At 42.6% G+C, this 22,432-nt stretch overlaps 1 protein-coding gene across 2 annotated transcripts; it reads left to right on the top strand.

Annotated features, from left to right (window-relative positions):
* Positions 1-2,549: 2,549 nt before the first annotated feature.
* On the top strand, positions 2,550-22,370 carry LOC129865556 (NEDD4-binding protein 1-like). Of its 2 annotated transcripts, XM_055938430.1 has the most exons (9): positions 2,550-2,690; positions 3,608-3,898; positions 11,174-11,308; positions 11,548-13,796; positions 14,102-14,232; positions 14,498-14,594; positions 14,874-14,981; positions 19,646-19,747; positions 20,005-22,370. In XM_055938430.1, exons 2-9 carry the CDS (start codon positions 3,635-3,637, stop codon positions 20,342-20,344), a joined length of 3,426 nt encoding a protein of 1,141 aa, XP_055794405.1. In that variant the 5' UTR covers positions 2,550-2,690; positions 3,608-3,634; the 3' UTR covers positions 20,345-22,370. The 2 variants fall into 2 exon arrangements, with proteins under 2 accessions (XP_055794405.1, XP_055794406.1); XM_055938431.1 differs by lacking the exon at positions 2,550-2,690 and having other exon boundaries at positions 3,006-3,898.
* The last annotated feature ends 62 nt before the right edge of the window (positions 22,371-22,432 follow it).

Raw genomic sequence — 22,432 nt, 5'->3', positions numbered from 1 at the left:
TTCATAGACATTAGCGTTATATGCCTACTCACCTATCCCGACCAACTACACTACTTTAATTTTAACCATACAAAACTTAACATATTATACTAATTTGGGTGTGTCGTTTACGTTTACTATGTTACATCTAGTCTATGAGAGCAGGCTGCCACTGGTGGGGGGAGAGTGTTGGAGAGATTTTTCAAATACTGTGAGGTAATATCATCAGTTTTTTTTAAACAGACTTTGTTGACTTACTGTGTGAGGTGAAGAAAAAATTACTGAGGAACTCAGCTTATTAGTGGTGGTGATTTAAGACAATAATAAATCAGACATCCAGTTAGCATATTTGTGCTCAGGATTGCGCATTCCATCAACATTACGAGGACAGAGAAACCAGACACATTGTCACGCCATGGCCTTAGTTATCATTCTTTTCTTTATTATTTTAGTTAGCTCAGGGTGTGACATGGGGGATGTATGTGTTTTGTATTGTCTAGGGTTTTTTGTATGTTTATGGGGCAGTGTCTAGTCTAGGTGTATGTATGTCTATGGTTGCCTAGATTGGTTCTCAATTAGAGACAGCTGTCTATCGTTGTCTCTGATTGGGAACCATATTTAGGCAGCCATATTCATTAGGTAGTTTGTGGGTGATTGTCTATGTGTAGTGTTTAGTGTCAGCACTATTTGTTCTATAGCTTCACGGTCGTCGTTTTATTCGTTTGTATAGTGTTCGTCATTTTTCGTCTTCAATAAAATAAGATGTATTGTTATCACGCTGCACCTTGGTCCTCCTCTCTTCCACAATACGACGATCGTGACACACATGCTCATTGATCACATGGAGCGCACCTTACAAAATACAATGAAAAAATTGTCAACATTAGTAAATGATGGTAAGAAATAAACCAAAACTTGTTTCCCAGAAATGTAGCAGGGTGTGAACTCCGCAAACAAGTAAAGGACATATCCAGTGCTTGATTTGAACTGAAATAGGTGCCTGTACTCATTTTGGGTGCTGGTACTGTTCATATTTATCTGAAGGAGCTCCACAATAGTTTTGAGCTAATATTCTGTAAGAGGAACAGGAACTCAAGCAGTAGAAAATTGAATGTGCTGGCACTCAACTCTGGTGAGCTCATGCCCAAGTCAAGCACTTTGATTGAAAACTTTTACCATAGCAAAGGTATCACAAATGACTTGTTTTAGCTGGGTATGATAACAGAGAACAAAGTTTCTAATCTGCTATGCTTAATGAGCACAAACAAAGCAACTGGGTTGGTTAATCTTCCTGCAAGATTCATAAAGTATAATGCCTGTGTCACTGCTAAAACAATAACGCATAATATTGTAAACCTTTCTAACGTTAGTCACCTAGCTAGAAATTATAACATATTGTACGTTTTACAAATTTGTAACATATAATATAAATTGTAAATCGTAGCATATCATACGAAATGGGGAATGGACATCCACAAATGAATACATACCATACAAACGTAACATATCATACTAACTGGAGTGTCTCGGATTTACGTACAAAATAATAAAATGCTCTGAGACCAGGTGGCAAGATCCACTCTCTGGGCCACACCCAGCACTGTGTAGCTTGCTGTGGTCATGAGCAGGCCTTTGACATGGGCAGGAGCAGGCCTGCGAGCCTATGGCGAGATAATGCCATGTTCCTTATTTGATATTTTTCCCATTCCCTTTTAGCCAAGGTTAGAATTGTAAACTAATAGAAAACAGAACTGACAAATTAATTGCGAGCATTGCTCCAGATCACTTGATATCCACCACGACTGGTAGAGAGGAACAGAGAGGGAGAGAACCCCGACTTAACTCAAACAATACTGTATGTTGTACAGCAGAGCGTGTGTCTGACTCCAAACCCCCACAACTAAATAAATAAGAGCATATCATGAGGGAACCGCTTACAAAGCAGCGCTGGTAGCTCTCCATGCAGAATGGTCCCCATATATAAATATCCAATGTTTTTTTCTCTCCCCTACCCCTACCCCAATCTCATTATAATTTATATAAGTAATGCAACAGAGGGGTTATGGTTAATATGATGGCTTTAGGCTTGGATTCTTCAACTGACAATTACTGTCACGAAATGCTAGATTCGATAATTTGTTGCAAAGAATTACAGGGTGAAGTTAATTCTCGTTTACAGCGGAACCACCTACTTATCTATGGAAAGGGAAGTGTTCTATGTCGGGCATGACGTAAATGGAATTCCCCTTATCTCTTGATTTACTCTCTGTGTTTTGATCGTACACCCTGGTGTATCTGCGCATATTTGTTTCCTGGTGTCACCATTCACCGAGAGGTCGGGTTTAATGTGCTTGTTTTACAAGTATTCAGTAACTTTGAATGTCATATTTCTGTAAAACTGTTAGTCCTAATTCTAAAGCACCAACGATATTTAATAAATAATGAATACGCAACTTAACTTAGCTGTCGGTTTACGGTATTACCGATAATAACAAATTGAAGTCGTGCATGTGACTGGCAAGAGATAGGAGTTGAGTTGACTTTATGAATGTCGCAGATACTCTAGGATTTACGTTGTTGTGTCTATTGTTTCGTTTTTGAAGACCACACAAGTTCAGACAGAAACTCAAATGTTGTTCAATTGACACTTTATCTCGTTTTATTTTACCAACGGCTACTGTCGGTCTGGCACATCGTTTTTTGATCTTACGGTATTTATGAATTTGGTACTGTATTATTTTAAGTTCGCAGAAGGCAGCATCAAATTATTCCAATAGCCTATTAGAAATCTACATTTTGAGCCACAGTGAAAGAGAGCGACTTTGGGAGAAGGATGAATGCGTTTAGAGAATTGTTGCGTTTGTTCATAATATTATTTAAATGTAAAGTCTACATTTAACTTTGTAAATTAAATAAAACTATTGTTAGCTGTGGACGAGATTGGGTTTAGAGAATGTTTGTCAATTCCTGTTATTATTCCTACCTAGAAGTCTCGCGAGGCAAACCTTCCAAATCTCGCTCGACCCATAGAGTTCGCCAGCTTGTTGTCCTAAAACCCGGAAATTAGTTACCTCGTTCGTTCAACCATCTCTATGATAAAAATGAACGGGGAAAGAGCTTTGGGATAAACGCCGAAAAGAAGGTTAACGCAGGCGTAGGAGATCTTATACGTTTTGTTCTATGAAATAATAGCAGTCAGCTAACATGACCTTTGAATTATTAAGCCTTTATGTGCTTATTTTTATTACATAAATTCTTCAAAATTCACAAAAAGGGACGTTAGCTGATGAAGATGATCTCCTAGAACAAAACGTATAAGATCTCCAAAGCCTGTGTTTACCACAGACCTTATTTTCAGCGTTTATCCAAAAACGCCATTAATTTTCCCCATAGACTTTGTCCAACGAGCCATGGCGGAGTTAGTGCCTCCAAAAAAAACATTACTATTTATCTCTATAGATCTATGGCAGATCATTGCCTGACATGGGCATATTAAGTTATTAATATTTTATTGGAAATAGAATAAATTGACACACCATTTATTTCTCCGTGTGTCTCGCTCTCTCCCTTTCCATATCCCTCTGTCTGTCTCTCTTTGTCTCTATCTCTCTCTCTCCCACCCTCTCAGTGAGTTCTGACACAACCCCCCATTCCCATGGCCTCTGCCCTGAGCCATCTCTCTCCAATGTCTGGAAGAGAGAGAGAAGGATGGAGTGATGGAGGAGGAGAGGACCAGGTGGAGGATGAGTTTGCGTGTTCCGGTGCGCTACGCGGAGCCCTACTGTCCTTCCACCCCTCCCTGGAGAGGATATTTGGGGTGTCCTTTATGATCGGGAGAGAGGAGGATGCTGTGTTGCCACATGATGGACAGATCTGGCTTAAACTAACAGGAGGAAGGAACGACGTTGTGGCTGCCAAAGTAAGAAATGACTCGTATTATTATTATTATTATTCGGAACTCTTTAGTTTTAATGTTATGTGCAATTTCATGGTAACAGAATTACGCTTTGACTCGGATTTTCACTTTAAAATGTATGCTAAACAAAAACAATTGATTTGAAAGCTTAACAAACCATACAACTCAATTCACAAGGACTACTTCGACCAATTTACACAGATATTTAAAAAACAAACATTTACTGGAAGGACCGTGCTGATACCAAAGTTTGGTAGCTGAGTTACGGTCAAATCTCCCTCAGTTTTTTATGCGACCACGTTTCCCCCCCCCCCAAAAAAAAATATTGTTATTGAACTACAGTAGGTGAAGTGGATTTACATCTGGTAATGGAATTACAGTAATGGAATTACATTATGGGTCCCTGATCTGTACTATACAGAAATGCATAATTATGGATATGAATATCATTCTCTTCATGGTGATGTATCCTGAATAGGTAAACAAAGGTAGAATTATGCAATATCCTTCTTTTGCATATATGGGTATTATTCTACACATCTGGCTATTATTGTAATGAGCTCCACCCCCCAAAAATACCACATTTGGTTGGTCCGGACTGGATCAAATCTGAACCAATCATAGACGTCTATGTTTCACAACTTTGGACAGCACAGTACAGCACAGTAGAGTACAGTACAATACAGTAGAGCACAGTACAGTAAAGCACAGTAAAGTAGTTATGTTCAGTACAGTATATTATACTGTGCTCTACTTTAGTGTGCCCTACTGTACTGTACTGAACTCTACTTTACAGTACTGTACTTTACTCTACTATGCGTGTCTTTACTGTACTGTTCTCTACTGAGATCTACTGTACTGTGCTGTCCAAACTTGTGCAACATAGTCGTCTATGAGTGGTTCAGATTTGTTCCGGGCCAGGACCAAATTTCAACTACTTTTTAACATACATTGACGTCCAGTGTTGGTTGGTGCTCAGTGGGTGAGGGTGTTTGTTACAGTAAATCGAAATAGTGTAGGTGGTAGGTGTCATGGTAGGTGTCAGTAAGAGCCGGTAGAGGTGACATTAACTGGAGAGAGAGAGAGAGAGTGAGTGAGTGAGAGGGAGAGGTTATCAAGACAGTCACAGTCTTGCTTTGACCACCAAACGACAGAAAGAGAATAAAACTGTTATGAGCTGAACATAACAGTATGCCAGTGGAAGGGAGGACAGTAGCAAGTGACCCAACTGTGGTTTTTGACTACTATTGTAGCCAATTAAATTGCAGTAATTCTGTTACTGATTTTTTTGGTAAGTCCTAACATAATTATGAGTTTTATTCACTTAATAATTCATAAACAAACTTATTGTCAGCAAAAACACTCTAACTATTTTGTAGTTCAACCTTTACTTGTTACTTCTGTGAACATACATTTTCCTCCCTCCACATGAGGGAGAGAAATTAGAAAATATCTTCAAGATATGTGGGTTTTTGGTAACGGAATTACAAGGAAATGTTTCTTAAACTTACAGAAGGCAAATCATTTCTCCAAAACCAAATGTAAGTGTAGATATTAGTTGGCAGGGGTCATTAATTCAACAATATTGTGTTTTGATGTATTTCTAATAGCTTTTAAGACATTTGTTGTCTAAGACCTCTTTTCCATGTTTGACCAGAAATCAAAGCCTTTGCTTATTCCACATTTTCAGGATGGAAAATGCTTGAAAAAAGTTTTTAAATAATATATAGACTCTTAGCTTTCATTTGACACCCAATTTGACATGCTCCTATGAACTTCAGATGTTGGTGCTCATGGGTCCTTTTAGATGGAAATGCCCTTATGTTAACATGTTTTACAGTTGAGATTAACCTTTTAGTCTTTTGCATTAACACTAGGTGGTAATTTCACTATATGTGTCATAAGGACCCTGGGGTTTTTCTGATCACGTGATCTGACTGGGGAAAACTCCAAACATTATATAGGACCCAAGTACCTGTCATCTGTATTTAACATGTCTCTCTGTCTCTGTCTCTCACCCTTCTCTCTCTCTGTCTCTCACGCTCTGTCTTTCTCTCTCTCTCCCTCTCTCTCTCTCTCTCGCTCTCTCTCTCTCTCTCTGTGTCTCTCACTCTTTCTCTCTCTCTCAATCTTCCCCCCACCATTATCCCAACCCATCTCTCTCCCTCTATCTCTCTCGCTTTCAATTTCAATACAATTTAAGGGGCTTTATTGGCATGGGAAACATACGTTTTCATTGCCAAAGCAAGTGAAATAGATATTAAACAAAAGTGAAATATACTATATATATTTTTACAGAAAACATTACACTCACAAAAGTTCCAAAAGAATAAAGACATTACAAATGTCATATTATGTTCAAATAGTTAAAGTACAAAAGGGAAAATAAATAAACATACATATGGGTTTTATTTACAATGGTGTTTGTTCTTCACTGGTTGCCCTTTTCTTGTGGCAACAGGTCACAAATCTTGCTGCTGTGATGGCACACTGGTATTTCACCCAATAAAAATGGGAGTTTATCAAAATTGGGTTTGTTTTCGAATTCTTTGTGGGTCTGTGTAATCTGAGGGAAATGTGTCTCTAATATAGTCATACATTTGGCATGAGGTTAGGAAGTGCAGCTCAGATTCCACCGCATTTTGTGGGCAGTGTGCACATAGCCTGTCTTCTCTTGAGAGCCAGGTCTGCCTATGGCAGCCTTTCTCAATAGCAAGGCTGTGGTCACTGAGTCTGTACATAGTCAAAGCTTTCCTTAAGTTTGGGTCAGTCACAGTGGTCAGGTATTCTGCCACTGCGTACTCTCTGTTTAGGGCCAAATAGCATTCTAGTTTGCTCTGTTTTTTGGTAATTCTTTCTAATGTGTCAAGTAATTATATTTTTGTTTTCTCATGATTTGGTTCGGTCTAATTGTGTTGCTGTCCTGGGGCTCTGTGGGGTCTGTTTGTGTTTGACCAGAGCCCCAGGACCAGCTTGCTTAGGGGACTCTTCTCCTGGTTAATCTCTCTGTAGGTGATGGCTTTGTTATGGAAGGTTTGGGAATCGCTTCCTTTTAGGTGGTTGTAGAATTTAGATTAGATTAAAAAAATTGCGGGTATCGAGCTAATTCTGCTCTGCATGCATTATTTGGTGTTTTATGTTGTACACTTGTAATGTCTGCTTCCGACACACCTGTATGTCATTGTCACACACTATTTAGTTCAGTTATATGCACCCCATCATTGTGAGGTATTGTTTGTTTTGTGACACACTTCTATTTGGAGCTCGGGTGTCCCGTAATTCAATCCTCCCGTGTATGATAGTTTTTGCCTGCCTCACTAACGACGCGTTTTGCCTATTCCCTGCCTGTACCGTAGTTTATCGGATTTCCTGTTATCAACCTATTGCCTGATCTCCCGGACGACGTTACTAGCTTTTTCCCTGCCTGTACTATTGCCTATTTGGACCCCCTGTGTATGACCATCTGCCTGCCCCTGGACCCAGCTACCTGCATCCTCCTGTGGTCCTTTACAATAAACACCTGCTGCGTCCTGTGCTTGAAACCAGTATTTGTATTTTTAGCCAGATCCTAATTGGTATGTCAAATTTTATGTTCCTTTTGATGGCATAGAATGCCTTTCTTGCCTTGTCTCTCAGATCGTTCACAGCTTTTTGGAAGTTACCTGTGGCGGTGATGTTTAGGCCAATGTATATTGTCTAGTTTTTTATGTCCTCTAGGGCAACGGTGTCTAGATGGAATTTGTATTTGTGGTCCTGGCATCTGGACCTTTTTTGGAACACCATTATTTTTGTCTTACTGAGATTTACGGTCAGGGCCCAGGTCTGACAATCTATGCAGAAGATCTAGGTGCTGCTGTAGACCCTCCTTGGTTGGGGACAGAAACACCAGATCATCAGCAAACATTAGACATTTGACTTCAGATTCTAGTAGGGTGAGGCTGGGTGCTGCAGACTTATCTAATGACCTCGCCAATTCGTTGATATATATGTTGAAGAGGGTGGGGCTTAAGCTGCATCCCTGTCTCACCCCACGGCCCTGTGGAAAGAAATGTGTTTTTTACCAACTTCAACCACACGCATGTTGTTTGTGTACATGGATTTTATAATGTCATGTTTTTCCCCCAACACCATTTTCCATCAATTTGTATAGCAGACCCTCATGCCAAATTGAGTAGAAAGCTTTTTTGAAATCAACAAAGCATGAGAAGCCTTTGCCTTTGTTTTGGTTTGTTTGTCAATTAGGGTGTGCTGGGTGAATATGTGGTCTGTCGTACGGTAATTTGGTAAAAAGACAATTTTACATTTTCTCAGTACTTTGTTTTCACTGAGGAAATGTACGAGTGTGCTGTTAATGATAATGCAGAGGATTTTCCCAAGGTTGCTGTTGACGCATATCCCACTGTAGTTACTGGGGTCAAATTGGTCTCCACTTTTGTGGATTGGGGTGATCAGTCCTTGGTTCCAAATATTAGGAAAGATTCCAGAGCTAAGGATGATCTTAAAGAGTTTAAGTATAGCCAATTGGAATTTGTGGTCTGTATATTTTCTCATTTCATTTAGGGTACCATCAACACTACAGGCCTTTTTGGGTTGAAGGGTTTGTATTTTGTCCTGTAGTTCATTCAGTGTAAATGGAGTATCCAGTGTGTTCTGGTAGTCTTTAATAGTTGATTCTAAGACTTGTATTTGATCATGTTTGTTCTTTGATATTGGGCCAAAAAGATTGGAGAACTGGTTCATCCATACATCTCCATTTTGGATAGATAACTCTTCGTGTTGTTTTTTTTTTTAGTGTTTTCCAATTCTCCCAGAAGTGGTTAGAGTCTATGGATTTTTCAATTACCTTGAGCTGATTTCTGATGTGCTGTTCCTTCTTTTTCCGTAGTGTATTTCTGTATTTTTTGTGTGATTCACCATAGTGAAGGCATAGGCACAGGTTTTCTGAGTCTTTGTTTTTAGTTGACAGTTTCAATTTCTTTCTTAGGTTTTTACATTCTTCATCAAACCATTTGTCATTATTGTTAATTTTCTTAGGTTTTCTGCTTGACATTTTTTTGATTTTATGGGGAAGTTGAGTGGTCAAATAAACTGTTTAGGTTTTCTACTGCCAAGTTTACACCTTCACTATTACAGTAAAAGGTTTTGTCCAGGAAGTTGTCTAAAAGGGATTGAATTTGTTGTTGTCTAATTGGTTTTTGATAGGTTTCCACACTCCTTCCATCTATATAATTTCTTAATATTATTCAGTTCCTTTGGCGTTGATGCCTCATGATTGAGTATTGCTCTGTTCAAGTAGACTTGTGATTTTGCTGTGATCTGATAGGGGTGTCAGTGGGTTGACAGTGTATGCTCTGAGAGACTCTGGGTTGAGGTGAGTGATAAAGTAGTCTACAGTACTACTGCCAAGCGATGAGCTATAGGTGTACCTACCGTAGGAGTCCCCATGAACCCTACCATTGACTATGTGCAGACCCAGAGTTCAACAGAGCTGTAGGAGTTGTGACCCGTTTTTGTTGGTTATGTTGTCGTAGTTGTGCCTAGGGGGGTATATGGGGGAGGGAATGCTGTCACCTCCAGGTAGGTGTTGGTTCCCCTGTGTACTGAGGGTGTCCGGTTCCTGTCCAGTTCTGGCATTTAGGTCGCCACAGACTAGTACATGTCTCTGGGCCTGGAAATGATTGATTTCCCCCTCCAGGATGGAGAAGCTGTTTTCATTCAAGTATGGGGATTCTAGTGGGGGGATATAGGTAGCACACAGGAGGACATTTTTCTCTGATGAGATCATTTCCTTTTTAAATTTCGAGCAAAATGTTGCTGTTTTAATGAATTTAATAGTGACTTAGGTCTGCTCGATACCAAATAAGCATACCCCCTGAGTCCCTTCCCTGTTTCACACCTGGTAGTTTGGTGGATGGGACTACCAGCTCTCTGTAACCTAGACGGCAACCAGGATGACAATGTCTGTATTTCAGATTTTTTTGGTGAAATCCAGGTTCCTGGTCTTTAGGCTAAAGGCAGATGACCTCAGGCCTTGGATAGTCCATGATTAGATAGTGAAGGCTTTGTGTTCCATAACGTGTCCAGTGTTGTTAGTCGTGTGGTCAAACCAGTAAGTGTGAGCAGAGCCTGCTTATTATCTGGTACATGCCATTGGCTTGAGCTTGTGTAAGAGTGGGGGTTGGGCCTGTTTACCTGCTCACGGCCTGGGCATATGTGTGACTTTCATGTTGAGTCCCTCTTTGCGAGAGTGGGGGCCATGGGGTAGGCAGGAGGGCCATAGGTCTGATCTGAAAGGGCCTATATGGGATGTGGGCATGGGGGGGGGGGGGGGGTTGGACAACAGAGTTTAGAGACTGTGTTTGGGAAAAAGTAGATTTTCTTCTATATATTCCCTGTTTGAGTCCATAAGAAGTATAATCTGTGGCTTACGTATGTCCTCAGTGGGTGTAGGGGGGTTTTCAGTTGGGCTATGGGGGGGTGCTCAGAGGGGGTGGGATCCCCTGGGCTTGGGGTTCTTCATTTATCTGTCCTGCTGTGATGTCGAGGCTATGGTTAGGATCGGAGGTGGGCTGTTCTGCTCGCTTCTCTTCGGGGGAGACCAGCTCTCTAATGGGTTGTTCTCTCTCACACGTCATCTTTCTCACCTTCTCCCTCCACCTTCTCCTCTCGTGCTCTGTTCTTCTGCTGCCGCTGGGCCTTCTTCTTCCGCCCCTGCTCTTTCTCCTGTTGAAGTTGTCACAGCACAATCCAGGGTTCTGATATGTCTCTCTCCCCCTCCAGCTCTTCAGGTCTGGTTGGGGGGGTGTTGTTGTGCTGGACTGTTGTCTGGGTCTGTGTTGACTGGAGTGTGTTCACTTGCTGTTCCCAGCTCCACCTGCCTCACCTCCAGCTGGGTGAATTTATCCTTCATTTTAGTGAGGGTGTAGTGCTCTGTGCTGGGAGGTTGACTTTCTGCTTGGGTTGCTCGTCTATGGGGTTGTATAATGAAGAGGTCTGACTCGCTCGGGGTGGGGGAGTCTTTCTCAAGAGAGAGCGTCTCCTGCTGCGCTCCCTCTTTGATTCGGTGTAGGTCCAGCTGAACTGTTTGGGGTTGCCCTGTACCAATACTGTTCCAGACTTAACATTGGCTTAATCAGAGTCCTTGTTGTCTAGTGTCCTGAGTTTCCACCCATCGCTAACACCCCCCCACTTGACAGAGGGGTAGTGTGTTAATATAGCACTGCGCCATGCCAGCGGATGGTCTGTGTGGAAGTTGCTTACGTTCCCTCTCTCCTCCAGTTGTTTGTTAAGGGAGTTGTGAACCAGGAGGCCCCGCAGGAGGTTCCGTATCCAGGGGTTCTTCACTGTGTGTTCTGTGGAGCACGGGGGCTGTTCATGGACTGCCTGATCAGAAACACCTCTGCTCGCATAGTGGTAAGCATACACATGCTCGCTCCCAGGCGCATACTCAAATGCAGGCACACAGACAAGTGTATTCTCACTCACTCACTCACTCACTCACTCACTCACTCACTCACTCACTTGGATAGATGGATAACGAAAGAAGGAAATGAACATTAGAGGAGAGGAAGAAGGTTGTGGGTTTAAGTCTCTTTAGTCCTTGAGAGGCTAAAGTTGATCTTCTCCCTTTTTTCAAATGTTCCTTCCTCCAGGTGGTTTCCCCAGGCTTCCTGCTCATCTCAGGTCTGGCAGAACCAGTGGTCAGGGCCTACTCCCTGATCACAGACCTTGTGGAGCGCTCCAAGGGCACCCAGGGACAACTCAGCGAGCCTAGTGACAGGACAGCAGGCGAGACCCTGGATTCTTGTCGGGCCTTCAAGTCCCTGGTGGAGAGATGGGATGACAGGCACACTCTGGACCTGCTAGTGCTACCGGGAGCAGTGAAGGAGACTTTACTGGATCTGGTGAGGGAATCTGGGCTGGGATCTAACACTGGTCCCGGGGGCTTGAACCCGGGTCATGGGGGCTCAAACCCAGGTCATGGGTGTTTAAATCCCGGTCCAGGGCTGGGCTTGAACCTTGGTCTTGGGGGGTCTAGAGACGGAGTGGGTCTAATGGACACTGATACACAGAGACTATGGGACAGCCAATACGAATTAGAGGCACTAACACTTATGGATAGCAGAATAGGGACCAGAGCTGGAGAGGCAAGGGACATACAGGAAGTGCAGGGGATTTCAATGACCAAATCAACGACCAAACCTTCCGAACATTCCTACCACAACCAAGACCTTGGTCTACGGAATATTGAACAGTTTTCTCAACAGACGTTCACTACCGCACCTGTAAAAGGTAGAGAGGGAAGCAGATATGGGACACACGGAGGGATAGGGATTGGGAACGAAGCAGCCCCCCGAGATCCCATCTTCCACTCTTTCCCCCAAAACGAAGACATTCGTGGTCGAGCCGAGGGGTCGGAGGAGGCAAAAGAGGTACAAGGGCATTCCCCACAGGAGGTAAAGGAGGAGGGACACCTGGAAGAGGAGGAGGAGATGGAGACAGAGGAGGGAGAAGGGAACATGTTGTCAGTAGGGAGCAAGGAGGAGTTTGGCCTGCTTCTGAAGTTCTTCACGGCTATGGGCTATGCGGAAGACGTGGTACTGAGGGTCCTAGCCCAGACCAGACCCAGAGAAGCTTCCCAGATCCTGGACCTGGTGCAACAAGAGCAGAACCGGACCAGACTGGCCATGAACGGCCTTGTGGAGCTAGCGCATAGAGAGGTGGAGGAGAGGGGAAGAGAGGGGGAGGAGTGCGGAGGTGAAGAAGTGAGAGGAAAGAGAAGCGGTATAGATAAAAGAGTGGAGATGGAGGGAGGCGTGGGAGAAGGGGTGAGGGCTAGAGAAGAGCAAAGAGAGGAGAAGGGAAGAGGGGGGGAGAGTGCAGGATTGTCTGAAGAGGTAGACAGAGGGAGAGGTGAGGGGGGCAGGGAGAGCGATGAAGGGAACAGTAAGGGAGGAGAGGTGGGGAACGAGGAGGATTTTGTACTGGGGGTGCTGAAGAGGGCTGCGGCCAACTGTGGGTACACAGAGGAGAAGGTAACAGAAGTATACAGTACGTTACCTGAACTGTCCATACGTCAGCTACTCCTGGAGCTACAGAGAGAAGGCACCAGAGAGACAGAAGCCAAATCCCAGGACAGGGTACGTGACGAACCAAGAGAGGTGAATGAGGTTGACTCAGAGGTACGGAAAAAGAAGTGCAGAAAAGAGGAAACGGAGAAGGAGAGGGGTAAAGAGAGGAAGGCACCGGCACAAACATTCACAACTACTGAAAACAGAGGAGTAGAAAGGAAGAATGCCAAAGGTGAAAGGAAGACGGATGAGGTAGAAGGAGTGAAAGTGCCAAACCGAACCGTTGATGGCCCAGTTAGGGTTGAACCGGATCTGGCTCAGTGGAATGCTGTGATGAACCAGGTTCCGTTCCCGACCCATGGTCTCCAGAAGAACCCCACACAGACACGACAGCAGCCCGCCCAGACACACACCCCCCGTCGAGCCAGCCCCCCTTTAGTCAGAGGGCCTCCCCAGCCCACCTACCCCATCACACTACCTCCACAACCCACCAACCTTCCCTTATTTCCCCATCAACTTGTTTACCCTCTCACCCAGCCACACCAGACCACCTTAGACTCCGCCCTCACCGTGAATAACTCCTCAGCAACCAGAGTGAAGGAGAAACGGGGTTTCCTTACCCTAGCAACAGAGGTTCCAGAAAGAAAGGGTCTCCCTGCCCCGGCTGTTGAAAGATGGGGTCTCCCGCCCATGGCAGCAGGGTCTTTAGTGACGGGGCAGCAGCGCTTCCTGGAAGGACTACAGACGCCCTTTGACCTCAAGCTGACTGACCAACCAGGAGACCCAGGGCTCAGGAGGGTGGTCATCGACGGGAGCAATGTTGCCATGAGGTGAGAACGAGGGAATGAGAGAAGTGAGAGGATGAAAATATAAAAAAATAAGATGGAAAATGTAAAAGAGCAGGCAAAATGTTGAGATTATTCATTATTCAATCATTAAGTTATTTAGTAAACGCTTTCACTGAAAGCAGTGGAGAAACAACAAAGTGACATACCTGTGTGGCCCTTGGATTACATGAATCCACAACTGTTTGAGTTGTAATGTTATGCTCCAACTAACAGCTATTGTTTTCATGATTCAAATAACAAGTATACTACACAGCCGGGTTTAATGTTTTTATCTCACTCCTCTGTAGTCACGGTCTGGGTCATTTCTTCTCGTGTCGAGGAATCGCCCTGGCCGTGCAACACTTCTGGAACCGCGGCCACCGCAGAGTCAGCACCTTCCTGCCCCAGTGGAGGCAGAAGAGAGACTCCCGGGTCAAAGGTAACACTTCCTGTCCGTCTGGAAGGCCAGACTTCACATCCATCCAGCTCTTTCATTTCACCCGTTTTGTCAAGTCACTTCAGGAAGTGAAGTTTTTTTTGTATGGATTTGGCATGAATGTATTTGTCCATGAATTTATTCCCTTCCTGAATTGACACCAAGCCTGTATAGTATTATCCCTAAGGAATGGATTCATGGTGGCAAATGTGTGTGACTGTGTATACTGTGTTGTAAATGAGCAGTTTTTGGTTTGTGTTGTTTTCAGAGCAGCACTACCTTACTGACCTTCAGAACCTGGGTCTGCTCGCCTACACCCCCTCCAGAGAGATCGAGGGGAAGAGGATCAACTCATACGATGACAGGTTGGCTCCTCGCTTCTGTCATACTATAGATCTGTTGGAAACAGCTTTTAAACTATATACATGGCTTATAAACAGCCTACAATCTTTATATAAACAGCTGCTTATTAACGGCTTCTAAACGTTGCACGAATATATTTGATCAACTCCTGTAAAACTGTTTATAAACAGCTTTGTTACAGTTTAAGTTCATTCGTGCTTAATAGGAAATATTCTCTAAATGGATGAATTGACGTCCCCATTGCACTCTTCCCTCGTCATTCAACCCTCTCTTCTCTGCAGGTTCATGCTGCAGCTGGCCCAGGAGACGGATGGAGTGATCGTGACAAACGACAACTTTAGAGACCTGCTGAATGAGTCCCATAAATTTAGGGACATCATCAAGAAAAGGTAGAGAAAGAGAAAGAAAGGAATGGAGGAGAGGGAACAGTTGAGACGATGGGCATGAAATATTATTGGTCAATAAGTTGACTGTATATTGGCAACTGTCCAATGCAATCAGAAACATTTTCAGAAATAGATTTTGGATAGATGTGTGCCTTGCACCGGACAGCAACAATATCATTTTCATTCTCCCTTAGTGGATTTGACAACTAAAGTCAGCCTTTTGTATAAACCAACACCCTTTTGATTTGAAAGGGATATTTTGGGCTCATATCTCCATAACACCAGACCCTATTTACATCTTGTTTTAAAAATGTCGACTGTGTGCACATTTGTATTCGCATATCAAGAAACGCATCTTCATGCCAGGTCTAAATGCAGATTTTCTCTGTGCAAATGCAATTAGGCCAGCCGGGACCACATTCAGTGGGCAACATCATCCAGTTCTCCGTCTAAAATAAAGCGTTATTCAAGTGTTCCACCTATTGAATGTAAAAAAGAGGGTAGAGCGGACTACTGCACACAAAATTCCAAATGTGGTGTCGGCATTTAACCGCTTGTTTTACTAAAACGTGCCAACGGCGGACCGTTATTTAGGACAGGTGCGTATCATTTTTGTTTGAAGTTTTCAATTTCGTCTTCGTCATCACTATCGCACTATAACCGTCTCTCTCTCCCCTTCAGACTTTCCCCATCGAGTTTCATACATTATGTCTTTGCATTATCCGGTAAGCTATAGGCTCATTTATTTCTGATATTTTGCTTTAGGTAGGTATTTTTTGAAACAGTAGGCGTAGGCCTACAAATAGACTAGGCCTAGTCAATGGCGATTTTAGCATGTAGATCTTGGTGGGGCAAACTCCTCCAAATTTTTTTTGTATGCATACCAGCAAAGCATCCACACAACACTAAACAATACATTCATTGCGCTATAAACGGTGACAAAAGGTGTCCACAAACTGTTAGGGCCTACATAAATCTGTCCCAACAGCAGAGCTTTCTTTTCAGCACCATGGAGTGAATCCTTAACACCGCTACACCTGGCTATCAGCGGAGCCTTGTCTGCCAGCGAAACAGTTCATTCAGCCTCATTTACTGCCTTTAAAAACAAAACATAGCTGATATGGCTGACTTTCTTAAACAAATGTGGTTTCTACTGACAATTCAGATGTACAAACTATGGCATAAGGGAACGATGAGCGGATAAGAGGCAATCCGTAATTTCTATTAAGACATTAATGACCGAGCTAAGACGGACTTAGTGAATATAACTATTTGTTCTCAAATATACAGTGACATAATTCAGAACATGGGCCACTCTTACAGTATTCTCCCTGTACACCAAGTCAGAACCATAGGATAAATAAAGCGGGCATATAAGCAGACAATGAAAGCTCTAACAATTTTCGATGATGACATTTATCTAAGACAGGCTATAGGCTACATGTGCACCACCAAGTCAGAACAGTAGGCTACATTATGAGGGGGAAAGGGACCAAATTATTAGGGTGAGGCACATGGGCTACTAACAGATTACTACACAACATACACTTAGTATTACTTTCTTAGCTGCAGTATATGTATCTCCCTGGCATATTACATCCTTTATGCAGCAGCATACAATACATTTTTGGACTTTGTTTTGCTGTGCTCACTTGAACAGGAAGGTGGCGCGGCAGTCCTTCTTGTGAGCAAATTTTGTCATAAAACTTTGTCTTCAGTCTGGCATTCTCTGGATTTATGGTTCTTTTAAGACAACTGGGAACTCTGAAAAAACACGGTCGAATCATGATGTACGTGATCTTCAGGTTGGAGCTCTAGAAAGAGGTCAGAGTTCCCGACTAGGAATTCCGAGTTGGATGACCACTCAAAGGGTATAATCCGAGTTCCCAGTTGTCTTGAACTCACTGAAGTCTAAGATTTCCTAGTTCCAATTTTCCAGTTGTTTTGAATGCGGCAGAAGTCATGCTGGATTGACAGCATGACCAATATATTCAACCTTTTCTGGCCCATGGTGTTGCATGTGAATGTTTATCCTTTTAAGCTTGTAAAAGAGACCCTTAAACCCAAACATGGACCAAACACCCTCTCCACTGAATAGCAGGCTAGTGATTGCTTTGCAACGCGTGCAGTTAGCCACTGATTCCTTCCAAACCACTCATTGTTGAATTTGCGATTTCCATCTGTGTAGTGTTTATGTCCAATGGCCGATGAGTATCGATACGCTTTATCTACAATTTCTGTTCAAATGGCAAGGATTGAAAAGGATTTGCCAGTAGATTGTCAACTTGATTCATGATGATGACTGCTTGCTAGCTAAGATTCTGAAAGTATGATGTTGACATGATCAGTCCAATCAAAGCTATGGTAGATAACGTGATTTGATGTCATTTATCGTCCACTTATGTTGTAATAATTGCATTGTTTGCTCTATAACCTGTTCCAACGATCACATTCTCACTCATCATAATATGCAATAAAACCTGTGCAGAATAGTCCGGAATAGGTAAATAGTTTAGTCCGGAATAGGTAAATAGTTATTGCAGTGAAGATGTCAGCAAATATTGACATGTTCATTCCGGAATAGCCTAAGATGACGCTCAAAGGGAACGATGGAAAACAGTTAACGTGAAAAAGTTGAATAGCACTCCATTGACATAATGACGTAATGTAGCTGTCACGGATTCCCCCGGTACTGCTGCTCATTCCGTGCACCAGCTCCGGAGGTCTACGTCCCCGGCCTCTAGGTGTCACTGAACTGTCATTATCAATTCCCCTTGATTAGAAATTATATATATACTGTATGTGCCCTCTGTTCACCATTGTCTTGTCGGTTATTGTTCCCATGTCCGTTGGTCTTGTGAGTACCTGTGCTTAGTTGTTTCGACTTTCGTGCTGCGTGTATTGTGTACTCGTTATTACGGGTCTCGTCCCGTGTATTGTTGTGGACTTGTTATTACGGGTCCCATATATTGTTGTACACTTGTTATTACGGGTCTCGTCCCGTGTATTTTTTAGAGGTTTAACCTCACTTTTTTGTCTGGGTTACATCCCTGTGTTTTTGTATATGTGTATGTTTAGGGCTTTGTCCCCGTGCCTTTTCATGGCATGTTGTCTTTTTGGGTGGAGTATTAAAACTCCCTATTAGGTATTCCTGCGCAACGTCGGCAGCTGGCAAACGAAAGGCCTATAGCTGCCAAAGTTGTGTCGGTCAGGGCCAGTTGCAGCTGTCGAAGTTGCGGCGTGGGACGGGCCAGTTGCAGCTACCCGAAGCTGCAGCGGACAGGCCAGTTACTTCGGTGGACAGGCCAGTTGCAGCTGCCCGAAATTGTCGGACGGGTCAGTTGTAGCTGCCCAAAGTTGCGGTGGCGGACAGGCCAGTTTTAAATTTTGTTTTACCTTTATTTAACTAGGCAAGTCAGTTAAGAACAAATTCTTATTTTCTATTACGGCCTAGGAAGAGTGGGTTAACTACCTTGTTCAGGGGCAGAACGACAGATTTTTACCTTGTCAGCTCGGAGATTCGATCTTGCAACCTTTCGGTTACTAGTCCAACGCTCTAACCACTAGGCTACCCTGCTGCCCCAGTTGCAGCTGCCCGAAGTTGCGGCGACAGACGGGCCAGTTGCAGCTGCCATAGTTGTGGCAGACGGCCCAGTTGCGGCGCCATGCGGGCCAGTTGCGGCTGCCGAAGTTGCGGCTGCCGAAGTTGCGGCGGTGTCGGACGGGCCATTCCCGCTGTCTCCATTTAGGGTTGGTTATTCTGTCACATTGTATGAATAAAAGCTATTTTTCTCAGTTCCACGCTAGGAGCTTTTTACTCAACTTTTATAAACCATAAAATGTGTGTCCTACTCGCGCTACAACCAGCACTGCAGAAGTATGAATGAGTAAAAGGAAAGTGTATCTATAGGCTTGTGTTGTTATTATTAGCGGCTTGGGTCTTTTAATATCGAGAAATATTTAACTTTCTCTGTTCATAGGAGTAAGAACATTAATTTGTGCATTATGCAGAAATAATGCGGTGCGACTTGAGTTTCGGTATTATCTGGATGACTGTGCCGCTTTTTGGTCAGTGTTAGTGGAGGGATGTTGAGAGGCAGACCCTTTGTCTGCTGCTCTCTCCCTCCACTGAGACTGACCATCAGATGCTGGCCCAGTAAAATAGCCCAGTATAATAAAAAGCTTATTATTTAAATGTATGCTCCCTCAGCTGTGCTTCACAAGTAATACAACAATATTACCGGTGTGATCATATGGCCTACCTCAAATGTTTTTATGTTTTGGGCTTATAGCCTACTGCACAAACCTCATTGCTACAGTACTGTTTTTAATAGGTTAATGTTGCGTAGGCTTACGTTTTTTAATTAATGTTAAAAAAAATCTGAGTGGTAGATCTCACTCATTAAAGGTTGGTGACCGCTTATGTAGGCCTATAGGCTATACACTGTATATAATTGAATTGTGAGCACAAATTATCTGCATAAATGAGAGGGAAGGTTAGATCCGAACACAATGCGGCCAGAGTGCACGCATTTTATGTACAAGGTTTAATTGCAAGTAAATGCGAGGCCCATGTTCGGCATGTCATCCTAATCACAGCTGTTCAGATAGGAATAATACAAGCTGTAAAGGAGGTCTCAGTGTCATACTGATTTTGTATTACCCAGTCTCCTCCAGTACACGTTTGTAGGGGATCACTTCATGGTGCCTGATGACCCGCTGGGCCGAGAAGGACCCCATCTGGATGACTTCCTACGCTCACTGCACAGGTAGTAACACATACACATTTCCTCTTACTCTTTGACTAGATTTCTCCCACATAAACATGTACACATTGCTCATACTCTTTCTCTCCCTACTTCCCTTTCTTTCTCTGTCTCTCTGTCTGTCTGTCTCTCTCTCTCTCTCTCTGTCTCTCTCTCTCTCTCTCTCTCTGTCTCTCTCTCTCTCTGTCTCTCTCTGTCTCTCTCTCTCGCTGTCTCTCTCTCTGTCTCTCTCTCTCTCTGTCTCTCTCTCTGTCTCTCAGGACTCCTGTCCCAGGCAGTCACTCATTTGCGGGCATTGCCTCCACCCCCTTCCCCCAAGCTCCCAGGGCCCAGACAGAGGTCCTGAAGTCCAGCCAGGCCCGTGGCAGAGGGAAAAGGAAGGGGCAGGCTAAGGCTGGACACGGTAGCCCTGGAATGGACCTTGTTCCGGGGATGGGCCTTGGCCTGGATATGGAGAGGAGTGCAGCAGAGACCTCCAGACTTAGGGAGAGCTTATCCCAGGTGTTCCCAGGACAAGACAGCATTGTTACTCTGGTGCTGCAGTGTAACCCTACAGTGACTGACATCAATTCACTGTCAGACTTTATGCTGCAGCAATAGATGGAGAGTGAGCAGGGGGGTGTAGACTGAGTAATGGGGGGAGGATGTGTGTGAGTGTGTGTGTGTGTGTGTGTGTGTGTGTGTGTGTGTGTGTGTGTGTGTGTGTGTGTGTGTGTGTGTGTGTGTTTGAGGTGGTATTCCAGAAAAATAAGACTACTATTCGAATACCAATAACTTTCACTTTCTTTCTTCCTTTCTATTCAGTCGAGTCCATCGTGTGTATATTAATGTATATTATTTAAGTGTTTGAATGATAGGTTTAGTTAAAAGTCAGACAGATCTTCAAATTATGTTTCTTAATAGATTTTTATCCAATTAATGTTGGAAACAGGATTTAAATACTGCAACACAATTTTTAAAACGTATTTCTTACCCTTACATTTTTATTTTATTTATTGTAACACTTCTGGCCACTGTTGGATTTAGTGTTAGGGATGAGTAGTGTTGCTGAATTCAGTGTACAATGTTATCTATTAAACATGACATTACAGCATGAAATTAATAAGTTGATGATGCTCAACTTCCAATTAATAATTTCAAACTCAGAGGTGTCGTACTTCAATAGTATAACTTTGTTAATGTTATTGCATGAACTGTAGTTTAAAGAGTAAGACAATGATTAGTTTATTTTTATACTGTATATTCATACTATAAATGCAGTTTGAAATAGGAATAATATTATTGTAAGAAGAGTTAGAAAATGCATGTAAACCATAGTAAGAATGAACAAATTGAACAATCATTAATTGGTAATATTGAAAAAATATCATAATCAAATCTCATTAATCAATCAATGAATTAACCAATTACACATGTTCTCCTTGTGGAGACTGTTACATTGAATGTAACCCACAGAATGTAAATTCAAACACACGTTTGTCATGTTAAGACAGTTGTTTACACTTAGAAATAACAAGAAAAGTAAATACATTGAATCAAAAACATGGAAGGTGTCCTGCAGGGTTTGATTCTGGGTCCTGTACTTTTTACTGTTTACATTAACAAAATCGACTTGTCTGTAAAAAATTGTAACCTGCACTTGTATGCCTAAAGTACTGTTGTTTATGCTATCGTTGACCAAACACGGTTGACCAAGCTCTGTCTGAACTACATTGTATTACAGAAACACTTTATTGACCTGAAATTAGTATTGAATACAGGTAAAAGTATATGTAGTTCTCGAGAGCGCATAAACATAACTCTGTGTTAAGCATATGTACTATGGATGGTGTCAATATTGATCGTGTCCCTGCTTACAAATATCTGTATAGATGAAAAGCTTTCTTTTAAAAAGCATATTCATGAGTTAGTTAAGAAGCTGAGAATAAAAATGGGTTTCTTCTATAGAAATAGGTCCTGTCTCTCGCTAAATAGTAGAAAGCAGATTATTCAGTCAACATTCCTATAGGTCCTAGACGACGGCGACATCATCTATATGAAAGCAGCTGCTACTTCATTAAAGCCGTTAGATGCAGTTTATCATAGCTCATTGCGCTTTGTTTACGTGCAACAATTTTAATGCTCATCACTGCATTCTCTACCAGAAAGTTGGTTGGCCCTTGTTGATGTCATGTAGGTTGATACATTGCTATATTTTCATTTATAAAAGCACTTTTACAAAAAGTCCCACTTTACCTAACGTCATTACTAAACTTTAGACATACGAGTTACCACACCTGGTCTTAGGGATGGCTAACTCTGGAAATTCCTTTGGTGTCTACTGAGTTAGGTAAATCAGCTTTTAGTTTTCATGTACCTTATTTGTGGAACGATCTTCAAAATGTTCTTAAATTTGTTGTTTTGGTGCCTCTGTGGCAATTCAGAAAGCTGATTTTAGGACCTTATTACTGATGAATGTGTTATTTTTTTATGGCCGTGTATTTTCTTTCTTTCTGCTTGCATTTTGTATTTATATTAATGTGTGTATTTTCTGTAATTTATGTAATTCAGGGCTCATCTGTAAAAGAGACCTTGGACCCCTGGATAAAATAAAGGTTAAATAAATAAATTAATGGTGAAACATTGACATTTCTTCGAATTATTGTTTGAACAATTCATAACCAACAAAATCCAAATGCAATTTGACAT

Source organism: Salvelinus fontinalis, chromosome 11 (genome assembly GCF_029448725.1).
Source record: "Salvelinus fontinalis isolate EN_2023a chromosome 11, ASM2944872v1, whole genome shotgun sequence".
Lineage (NCBI taxonomy): Eukaryota > Metazoa > Chordata > Actinopteri > Salmoniformes > Salmonidae > Salvelinus > Salvelinus fontinalis.
The sequence above is the reverse complement of the archived record's forward strand: the minus strand, read 5'-3'. Positions and strand labels throughout refer to the sequence as shown.